We start from the raw sequence: 11,505 nt of genomic DNA, 5'->3' as shown, positions 1-11,505 counted from the left end.
AAAAGTTACAATGCTCGTGATCCTTTTTGTTTTATGACATGATAATGACCAAATGTGTCTGAAATTGGGACTGTAATTTATAAGGATTTATTATCAAGCTACTTAGACTAATGTGCCTCTTGATGATGCGCATTCCTCACTTTTTCAACACCACACACCTGAAAAATCCTTATAATAATATAGTACAGTATAATATATAAACCTCACATTCATGAACATAAGCTGCCACACGGTGCTGGGAGAGAGACGGCTTTTATTTTGGAACGTCCAATTTCTGCGTGATGAGGTCACTTCCACTTGTACGTACAATCCGGAAGCCGGTGCCCTGTAATATTTGAGGAAATCAGTTCTGGGCGAAGTTCACTTGCAAAAGTGGGATAAAAACAAAACTATAATCAGATTTCGGGGGTGAGCATGGAGGTAAGAGTAGTTAGTTTTAGAAACTTTTTGGCAAATAAAAGAGTCACCTTTGTGTTCATATGTTGATGATCAACTACAACACACGATCTCTGGTTGTCACAAACACAACAATGATGGCCTTGTTAAGAGCGGATCACCCGGCTGTCTCATTAATCATCCCTTTAAATCGGTGAATTTAACCTCACCTCACCTATTTCCACCTTTAGAGGCGGTTAGTCCTCTACTCCTGGTTTGTGAGTCAAACTTATTGCTTCGGGTGTAAGTTTATAATCATACGCTAATGTAAAACGGTTAAAGCTCGCACCCGACAGTCAAACAGCTTGTATAGACGTTAAACATCTGCCCACACAATGTAATTGTGTCGTTTATTCAGTGGATTTAGTCTTTAGGACGTTGTTTGTTCTTCCGTTTAGCATGAGGATTGAATTGGACCGAACCATTGGAAAAGAATGGGGGTAAGATAAGCTGCCAGGCGGTCGTTAAAAGCTAAATTAATGCGTTTTTATTCGCCAAAATAGCAGTCTTTTCTACGACATCGTTGTTTTTTTGTGTTTTAGCTGCACTCCGCGTCAGACACAACATATTTTGCTGAAGGTACAATTACTGAAGCAAAACTAATTCCTCGAGAAGAGCATCGTGACAAACGGCTTCCTGTGAAAGCTTTCAAAGTAAAATCAGGACTCATAAAATTTGGAAATGAGTTGCTATGTCGATTTGATAAATGCCCCTTTATATTTGGGTGTCAAAGCGTTGTGACAAATATTACAACAAATATATAAAAAATGAATTTTGTATAGTCAATTGCACTAGAATTTTAAAGAGTAACAGCTGTCAACAGGAATATAACTAAAAAAATCAATATGAAAAAAGCCAGCCTGTAAAACTAAAAACACAAAATTGAAAAACAAAACAGAAGTAAAATGTTTTTAGTAATGGAAAAAAAAGATAGTGGTATTGTTGCAGTTAATGTCCCTGGTATTACTTGAAGTCAGATCAAAGTTTTTGGTATTGTCCACTTTTATTGGGGTGTGTCTGTGTGTCACCTGATGAACAGGTTTATCAGGTCATGGTTATGATACCCATTTTGTGGGTTTCGCCTCACGGGTAGTATTGTACTGCGTTCCCATTACTTTGTGTGTTTACATTATAACACAGTTGTAACCAATACGAAGTCAGTGATATGATCTTATTTTGAAACTCGCGTTGCTCAACATCCGGCGTTCTCCTCGTTTAGCTTGACCCTTTCCGCTTGTCCCATCCGTGATCCGTGGCTCGGGTTCCATTGAGCAGCCTGGCCCGGGCCAACGCGAAGCAAACCAAGAACGGGGGATTCGGTCAGCCTTCCTACCCTGTCAGACACATTGAAAACGTTCGTCGCCGTTTTCCGGAGCTCTCGGTCAGCATTAAGGGTCCGTTAAATGTAGCTGTCTCGCCTAGCTGCGGCCATTGACTGGATGTCAGGTCTGAGGTCCGACAGACAAACGGGCGCCGGGCTGGTCGTGAAGTGAGGAGCACTGCAGCCTTGCGTCAAAGCCAGCTAAAGCTAAACCGTGGTAGGACAAGTCAGCATTATAGACCGGTACCAGCCACGTTACCTCAGTAGCTAGCCAGCCAGCCGGCAGACAGGTTATTTTTGGCACGGTTGCTGGCCCACACATGCTCCGCTTTAGCTAACGTCAGTCGCGTGAGCTAGCCCAACATCTGTGGAGAAGCTGTCAGTGTCGGCAGATACAAAAGAAATAACGTCGCCGCTAATCCGGACTCGCTGCCACTCAGCCGCCATCAGAAACCACTTTAACCACACATTTTCAAGCTCTGCTGCGAAATAGGAGATTTCGGTTAATTGCGTAACGTCTTGAATTGAAGAAGGGCCTCATAGCTAACATATGAGGCCCAGTTGAAAAGATGGACCTGAATTTTTATTCGGATTTAACGGACGGCACCGGGCAGCACGACGGTGATCCAGAGTTCTTGGATCCGCAGTCTTTCAATGGATTTGACTCTGACAACAAGGTGACTCTATCTCATGAATGGGCCAAACCTGTCTCAGTGCTGCTTGTTTTTGCATGAGCTTAGTTACTGAACTGACTGAAGGCTGCCAATGAACGCATCACAGTGTGTCGATACTGAATAATCGTTGCAGTTTACTGGACTGTTGTGGCCTTTCTGCCTCCCTGTTGTCAATCATCTCTTTCCTACCTTGATGTTTCAGTTCCCTGGAGGCAGTGACAACTACTTGACAATATCTGGGTCCGGCCATCCCTTCCTGTCCTCCTCAGAGGTAGGCCTTAACACCTTGATTTATATGACATTGAATTTCTGTCTGCCAGGTATGTTGTTATTGCCCTGGAGCCCCCTGTGTGGACAGATGTTTTGGCCTACAATCACACAGAATCACACCATTGATTGTATCACCATTCAATGCAGTCACAGAGCTGATGCTGCTTTCAAGTCACACCTGAGTTAAAGTGCTTTAGAGTTTCTGACTTGAACGCACGCCTCACGTCAACATCCAAGCTGTAATTACAACAATAATAATAAAAACACGGATCCCTCAAATTAGCCCAAGTCCTCTGTTCAAACCCAGATTTTATCATCAATGCTTAGTATTTTAATCCTCGCAAGATAAACTCTGTAATCATACAGCTGTCTTGATGGCATGAATGTGGCCTAAACATTTGTTTTTCCTGAGAGATAAATATCTGTAGATTTTTGAAAAACCCTTAAAGTTGTTCAACAACACTCGCTGCTGTTCTGAAGATGCTCCCAGAGCTGCAACTCTGTTTCCTAAACCAAGAAGTTGTCCATTCATGTACAAGAAAAACACATTAAGCACGATCAACTTCCTTGTTAAGCATCTTGTGACCCCTTTGGGGACCCGGACCCCCCACGCTGGAGATAAAATGAGTCAGGATTTGTGTGGTTTGGCTTCCCAACTCACATAAACAATTTCCGGCGGGGCAATTGTAGCTTGCTCAGTTTGCGCAATCTCAGGCCAAAGGGGGGAAAAATCAGTAATGGATATATTTATCAAGATTCATGTTGAATTTCATTGATTTATAATTTCATACATTACAACATATGTATTTTTTTTAAGTTGTTTACTACATAAGCAAGGGGATATGTCATTTCTGTCGACTTGTGGTTGTCGTGCAGCAGATTCTTTGACAATTCTGGAAATATCTTCAAAATTATGGTAATTATTGATAATTGACCTTTTCAGTTTTACAAATGTCACCAGGTCTTTAATCTTTCAGAAAAATGAATGCTTGGCTCTGTGACTTCAATGTAATGGTATACATTAGAGGCACAAATCAGCCTCGACCACACTACAGCCAGACTTAGGATATATGATGTGTGAGTCATATAAAGTCAGGCTTTGTACTGTGTGTGTAAACCATATAATGCCAGTGCCATGAGTACATTAAACAGTTTTACTGCCACGAATGACATTTGTAATCTACTTCAACGTGCATTTACTGACATACTCACATTTTTTAGTGTGCCACTAAACCCATTGACCTCTTCAACCTCGCTGGATCTGCTGGTGGAGTATGAATTATTTATAAATACTTTATATTTTACACCCCTCCTGCTTAAATTCAGACACCCTTTTTTAAAACAAGGCTGTCACGCAGAAAACAAGCTTTTTACAGAGAGCGGATCATCAAACGCTGTCAGGATACAAATCGAGCAAACGGACTCATCCAGAGTTGGTCTAGTGATGGGATGATGGAAGGGATTTGAGCTGCAGACACATGATGTGTACATGGAGGTGCTGCGTTCGAGGCCAGCCTGTTGCATGCTAAAGTATACTTGTACATCTTTCTGTGCTGTTTTGTCATCAGAAACATTACGTAAACAGGAACAAACGTCCTCAGTTGTTCTTGTGTTTGTGTCGCTGATATCACGTCGGTTTCAAGCGCCGCCGTTCTGTCAATCAGCTAAGAATCAGTCGAGTGGAGCCGCGGCAAACCATCCGGTGGAAGTGAGGCTTAAATAACCAGGGTCTAAATCTTTTTTTGCACATATGCTTTCCAATAATATTGCGATCATCAGCATTCCCACCATCTGCTGCCTGATGTTCACCCTGCAGCTCACTGTGCAGCTGTGAGTGATGACGTGCTTTGACAGTTTTAAGATGTTTCTCTTTTTTTTGGTGCATGACCAGGAGCCTGTATCACAAATCAAGTTCAACACACTCTTACACTCTTTGAGCTGCCTTGTTTCACTGAGCCCACATTTCTCAGCTGGCTTCACTAACTCAGGGTTTTACTGTCCAGCTATTAGCATGTTCAGGTGAAAGAGGCCTCGTTACGACCACGTGCAGCAGCATCAGAGCCATGGATGGAGGGATTAATACAACATCAGATGAAACGGTGATCCCTGCGGTGAAATTAGGTTATATCAGCTAGAATAACAAGAAGCTGAAGAAGTGGGAGTCATGATTGACGTTTTCAGTATGTTCACTAATGTACAGAAAGTACGGACACTGAATGGATTATCCATAAACGATCTATACAAATGTCAGGATCCTGTAGGAACAATGACTCGTGTTTTTTCCAGTGATCTGATTGGTCAGCAGTTGGGCTGTTTAAGCAGGTTGATCTGATCCTCTGAAGTCAGCCTGCTAACTGGAGCAGGTTAGCCGCGCAGCGCAGGATACCGTGGTGGTCCAACACGGCCAAAAGCATGCCCGAAAACCTGAGTTAAGCTCAAAGACCGCAAGCTAACCCGCTAATCTTGCTTTGTGACACACGCCAGCAAGTTTCCACACATCGATCCCTTTTGACTGTTTTAATATTTCAATTTAGAATTTTAGAAAATGACTCTTCTGATGTTTTTTTTTTTTGTCAAAAATAACAAAACTTAAAAAATCTGTAATAACTGACTGTAATCTTCCCCCAACTTTCTTGTGGCTCTCTTTCCTTCCTTTCCAAATTGTTGTTTACTCCTTTCCACCCTAATTTCTTACAAACTTGTATTCTCTGGCCGTCCTCCATCCTCGTTATTCCTTTATTCTTCTTTTCTTCCATTTTCTTCTCTTTCTCGGCTCCATCTGCTCTCCAGACGTTCCACACCCCCAGCCTCGGCGATGAGGAGTTCGAGATCCCTCCCATCTCTTTGGATCCGGACTCGGCCCTCACCGTGTCCGATGTGGTGTCCCATTTCGGGGAGCTGTCGGACACCGGCCCCTCCGACAGCGTGGTGGTACCCGGCAACGCTGTGGTCGAAGGGGACGACCCCTCGTTCGCCTCCACTTTCGTCAACGCCCCCTCACAGGGGCTGGAGCACCTGAGTCTGGGGGTCATCAACCAGTCAGGAGGAAGTGCTCTGTTGGGGTCGTCGCTGGGAATGGTGAGGAGCACAGGAGGTTTTAACCATCTTCCAATCAAACACGAGGATCATTCACTCACGTTCTCCGCTCCCGTCTTCTTTCCGTCCACAGGATCTCGGCCATCCCATCGGCTCTCAGTTCAGCAGCTCGTCCCCGGTCACCATCGACGTCCCGCTGGGTGACATGAGCCAGGGCCTGCTGGGGTCCAACCAGCTGACCACTATCGACCAGTCGGAGCTCAGCGCACAACTGGGGCTCGGCTTGGGAGGCGGGAACATATTGCAACGCCCCCAGTCGCCCGAACACCCTCTGTCGGCCACGGCGTCGCCCACCAGCTCGCTCCAGGATGACGACATGGACGACTTTAGACGGGTGAGTTTTGAGGGTCCCGAAAACCTTTGTGGGCTCATTAGGGTTTGAACTACGCAGGTTATTTCACATGAAATATTGAGCTTTGTCTTTGCTCTTCGCACTGGTTTGTGGTGGGAAGTGCAGCAGTCCGAGTGAAGCAGACAGATTGACTTTTCTTCTAACTTGATTCATCCTCCTTTAACGTTTTAGAGAAATATTTGATATCTTTATTCTCAAATGCATCGCTCTGTTCCCCTCCAATCAGAGCGTCCTGGTGGAATCTCCGGTCTCCCTGGCGGTCTCTCCCGGCGTCATCTCCCTGGATCCCTCCCTGTCCGAGTCCCCGCTCTCGGCCCCCGCCTCCAGCGTCTCGCCGGCTGTTGGACGGAAAGGAGGAGCTGGAGGTGGGAAGAAGGGGAAGAAGAAGAAAGACCCCAACGAGCCCCAGAAACCCGTCTCGGCCTACGCTTTGTTCTTCAGGGACACGCAGGCAGCTATTAAGGGACAAAATCCCAACGCTACATTCGGAGAGGTTTCGAAGATAGTGGCCTCCATGTGGGACAGCCTGGGGGAGGAGCAGAAACAGGTGAGAGGAAAACGGAGGAAACTCTCGCCAGGATTCCTGCAGTCATGGAAAGCCTTGAATCTGTCTTTCCGACATGGAGGAGTTTCCAGTTGTTGAACTGATCATATGTTTACTGTGACTCAGGTAGATTGACTTCAGCTTAGCGTGGCTGTAAAGTTGTCTGAAAGCAGACCTGGGTTTCATGACATGGTGAAATTTAAACAATCTGAATGTCAGTGCATAATTTACACCTTTTGTTTTCAGGTTTACAAGAGGAAAAACGAAGCTGCAAAGAAGGATTATTTGAAGGCGCTGGCAGAGTACAGAGCCGGACAGATTTCTCAGGTGAGGGGCTCTGATTGGCGAGACCTGATCCTCCATTTGTCAAACAGTATGTGCAGCTTGACTGGAGCGTCTCGTTTGACGTGGTCAGGTGCACGTTCGCTTACAAAGAGAATGGCAATGCGTCAAACAGGATCATTACTTTATATCAGTGGATATCGATGTACGTCACGATTAAGCCGTTATTTCTGTTGACTTTAAGATTAAAATGACCTAAATGACCAAATATTGTATGAGCTGCAAACTTGTGTAAATAAATAAACAGCAACTTTTTCTGTGCTTTACAAAAAAGCATGTATGCTCGGGAAGTACGTGCACAGATTATGGAAAGAATGACTTTTCATGAGCCGAACAGCCCTGTTTTTAAACTTCCACATGTTTTTCTTTTTAAAATGCAAATTTTTCTCAGCCCGGAAAGGAACATTATCACTCACATCATTCGCCCGTAGTCTCTGTTCTGGACTGTCTTGGTCACTTTGTGGGCAGCTGGGGCTTTAAGTAGCCACGACATCACCACACCACCAGATTTCTTTACGTTTAAGGCCGTTGTGACACGTTTCCACAGCGAGGCCTCGTCTCTGCCGTCTAATCTAACTTTCATTACCAAAACCACAACATGTGGTGTGTTGAGCTAATGCAACCAACCCTGCTGGGCCTGTTTTTGGGACGTGCTCTCCTAAAAGATTGTGATTGGTTGGAAATAGCTTCATTATTGAGTTGTGATTGGCTGTCAGTAAAACTCACTCTGGACACCGTCTGTATCAGGCAAACATCCACAAAACATCATCAGTAAGAGTGTCATCATATTCTACATAACAGTTTCTTCTTTGTCTTTTTGTGTCCAACCGTGCTCTCTTCAGGCCCCTATTGAAGTCATGGACACCGCCCCATCACCCCCACCTCCAGCCCCAGCTGCCGCTGTCACAGCCACACCCATGACCGCCGTAGCCGCTCGCTCCACCAGGTCACAGCATTACAACCCCGAGGAGAACACCATCACCAACATCTGTACCTCCAACATCATCCTGGACCTGCCTCAGGTCACCACACGCTCCCGCACCGGCGCCATCAAGCCCCAACCCCCGCCCGCTACCACCCCCCCGAACCCCCCCACCGTCACCAAGATCATCATCAAGCAGACGCCGCTGCCTTCTGGCGGCGTATCCGTCACGGCGACGGCCGCCTCCTCGCCGCGCCAGCCGCCGCCGCTGCAGCAGATGCAGAGCACCCCCCCTCCGCCTCGGCTGCAGCAGATGGTGCACGCCCAGGCTCCTCCACCTCTGCAGGCCAAACCACGAGGCGCTGCCACCGCCCCACCTCCGCTACAGATCAAGGTCGTCCCGTCGTCACGGCAGTCGGATTCAAGCGCGCCGATCATCGTGACGTCGAGCGGCGAGACGCCCACGTCGGTGTCCTCCTCCTCCGGCCTGACGGTGCAGGTGGGACGGTCGTCTGAAGTGGCGGCGGGAGGAGAGGAAGTGGCGGAGGCAGAGGAAGGGGTAAACCCACACTGCTGACTCGCTCGCTCAGTGTTTGTTGTATATTTTGACCTGCTGCTTGTCTTTCAGCAGCAGACGGTTCGATCAATACCTTAAATGTAAACGTCTGTCTCTCAGATGGAGGTTGAGGTGAACGTCGCCCCTGTCCCGAGTGTGACCCCCGCCGCCAGCCGCAACATGTGCGTACGCGCCGGCTGCACCAACCCGGCCGTGGAGAGCAAAGACTGGGACAAGGAGTACTGTAGTAATGAGTGTGTCGCCACACACTGCAGGTGTGTACACCAAACCTGGGTCCTGGAGAGGTTTTCAAATTACTTTGGATTCAAACAGTTGATCATCAGCTGATGTGTCACTGCAGTGCTGATTTCCTGAAGTCGCAAGTGTTATTGAGGGATTTTTTCTTTCTTCTTTGATGAACTGAAAAGCCTTTAATAACTTGCCGACAGTTTCTTGGTGAAACGTGTTTTTGTAGCAAAACGTTTTGATTCGTATTCGCGTTTTGATTATCAGTTAGTATGCAGATACTTTTTAGACTGGATGATCGTCTGATCTATAAAATATCAGTAAAGATATTTGTTGTTTTGCCCAGACTAGAGAATAGCATTTTTGATTTAAAAATCAATTGTTTCTGCTCTAATACAAACTGAGCGTACACAGTTTGCATGCTAGTAGTTTATAGTATTCAGACACCGCTAAAGTGTTTACAAGCACACTCATATCCTGCTTATGTTTATTGTTTTGGAGTGTTTTGTTATCTGTGGTGCATTTCAACATCAGAAGCCCCTGGGTACTGTTATAATTACATATATATATATCAGGGAGCTGAATAATTATGTTCCATATAAGCAAAACAAAAATAAGGGTCAAAACAAGGCTGTGCACAAGGGAATTAACAAACTTAATATACAGCTGGATTTAATTGCATCTTGTCCAAACATTACACCCTGCATTCAGCACGTGTCATAAATAGACTAAAATAGAGTGAGAATGATCTTTTTCCTCCATCTTTCCTCCTCCGCAGAGACGTGTTCATGGCCTGGTGCGCCATCCGAGGGCAGAACTCCACCACGGTCACATAGGGAAAGGACACGTCTGACGGAGGAGTTTGCTCCACGGAGAGAGAAGGACAAAGGACAACACATGAAATGCAAGCGAACAGAGGAAAGAATGACTGAATGCTAGGCTCAGGTATCGGCACATCACAGTTTGTTTCATCACGTCATCTTGACGGCAAGAACAAAGACGAGACAACTGCAGGAAAATGCCTGAAAGTCAGTTCAATTTGTTTTTCTGTGATCGACATCATGGCTCCCAGCAGAATAAAACTGAAATACTGCAGCAGGAGTGACGGCTAATAGTAAGGACTGCTGGATAATACTGGAAAAAACACAGAAGAAGAAACGACTCCTGCCTCTGCTCTCGATCATCTATTGTGAATCTGAAATATGGACTTGATAAAAAGAGAACATTTTCTATGGACTTAGTGTTTTTAATTGTTTTGAAAAGGAAAAAAAAAGTGCAGAAAGGAAATCATGATCTCGCAGATGAATTCAGTTAATTTCAAAAATTCCACCTTAAATGTGTATGCTCTTCCCTTTATTGTTCCACTGAGGACAGATTGATGCGGATGAAGTCTGAGGAGTTAATTTTATTTCATTGTTTGTCAGAAACGTGCAGGTGCTTTGGCTTTGAGGGGCCTGCGGCTACTTCCGAGATTTGATGTGCAAATGAGCAACAACTGGGCAAAGCACAAAGAGTCTTAAAGGTAGCCTGGAGTTGTGCAAGAGGTTAAAATGTTTGTGAGAAGCCATTTTGGGACAAGGTGGCAATGAATCTGCCACCAGCCAAATGCCGTTTGTCAAGGGGGTAAAAAAAAAACTACCATCATGCAAAGGATTTTACTTCAGACATTTTACAACAGGTGCTACAATTCAGGAAAAGAAATAGCTCGAGTGTTCTGTTCTCCTCTCCTGCTGAAATCCCGCGCAACGTAAGAGCTTTTTAAATACATGGTACCTTTTTTTTTATGAGGAACATTTGTAGTGAAATTTGGTGTTAGAGGGAAAAAAATGTATTGGAATGAAATAAACACACCAGCTCTGACAACACTACTGTAAGGGGAAAGGGAATACAGTGTAAAAGCTTTACTTTTTAACATTATTGGTGTTTAATTTAACAAATTGCTTTCAGGTCTGTTGAAAAATCAAAGGCGACTTCCAAAAAAAAAAAAAAGAAAAACTATTCCCAGTCAGATGAAATGATGCAGTGGCCGATCTGGTTTATTGTAGATATCCTGGAAATGTTTTTAATGGTGAAATAAAATATTTTATGTTTTATTATACATTTGGTGATGTATATTTTGGCCTCTTAGTAATAGGTGAAGTGGTATTTATTTGATTAATCTCACAGGTAATACCATGTATTTCTTTTTTTTCTCTTCATTTCAGAACAGGAACAGAACAAATCACGCCAATATGTATGCACATATTTATCTCTCTGTCTACATATATGTAGATATATACAAATGTTAGTCCGGAATAAAGTGTCACAGGGAGGCAGAAAAATGCAACTTTCACCCAAGTGATCTCATCGCTGCAGTTTCTATCGCGAGACTGACGTCAGCACAGGCGTTTGATGACCATGGCGGGAAACCCTCCGTGGCGGGAAAAAGCAGCATGGTCGACGTAAGACAGGGGGCGCTGTTCTCCGGAGCAGAGCTATAAATCCACTAAAATGCGCCACAAACCATCAAATAAAATTAGCTACAAAGTAACAGAAAGGAAGACAGGAATCCACCGAACATTGAACCGTCGCTTCATTTGTATTTTCCGCCAAGCGTTTTTAATAAAATCGATTAAACAGGTTGTGTTAGGCGCCAATGGTTTTAAATAACGTTTGTTTATTATAAAAGCTGATATGTGAAGACACGGAGGGGGAGGGAGAGGAAAAAGAAGCACAGGAGGAAGGAAAGGAGGAGGAGGAGGGGGGCT

General features: G+C 44.9%; 1 protein-coding gene across 4 annotated transcripts; it reads left to right on the top strand.

Annotated features, from left to right (window-relative positions):
• Positions 1–303: 303 nt before the first annotated feature.
• Positions 304–10,856, top strand: tox4b (TOX high mobility group box family member 4 b). Of its 4 annotated transcripts, none has more exons than XM_041965462.1 (10): positions 304–420; positions 2,633–2,701; positions 3,922–3,972; positions 5,491–5,778; positions 5,870–6,130; positions 6,375–6,695; positions 6,939–7,019; positions 7,877–8,515; positions 8,633–8,787; positions 9,537–10,856. In XM_041965462.1, exons 1-10 carry the CDS (start codon positions 415–417, stop codon positions 9,592–9,594), a joined length of 1,929 nt encoding a protein of 642 aa, XP_041821396.1. In that variant the 5' UTR covers positions 304–414; the 3' UTR covers positions 9,595–10,856. The 4 variants fall into 4 exon arrangements, with proteins under 4 accessions (XP_041821396.1, XP_041821397.1, XP_041821394.1 ...); XM_041965460.1 differs by lacking the exon at positions 304–420 and adding an exon at positions 1,702–2,433; XM_041965463.1 differs by lacking the exon at positions 3,922–3,972.
• The last annotated feature ends 649 nt before the right edge of the window (positions 10,857–11,505 follow it).

The sequence above is a fragment of the Chelmon rostratus genome, chromosome 23, assembly GCF_017976325.1.
Source record: "Chelmon rostratus isolate fCheRos1 chromosome 23, fCheRos1.pri, whole genome shotgun sequence".
Classification (NCBI taxonomy): domain Eukaryota; kingdom Metazoa; phylum Chordata; class Actinopteri; order Chaetodontiformes; family Chaetodontidae; genus Chelmon; species Chelmon rostratus.
Note: the sequence above shows the minus strand (reverse complement) of the source record. Positions and strands in the feature narration are given on the sequence as shown.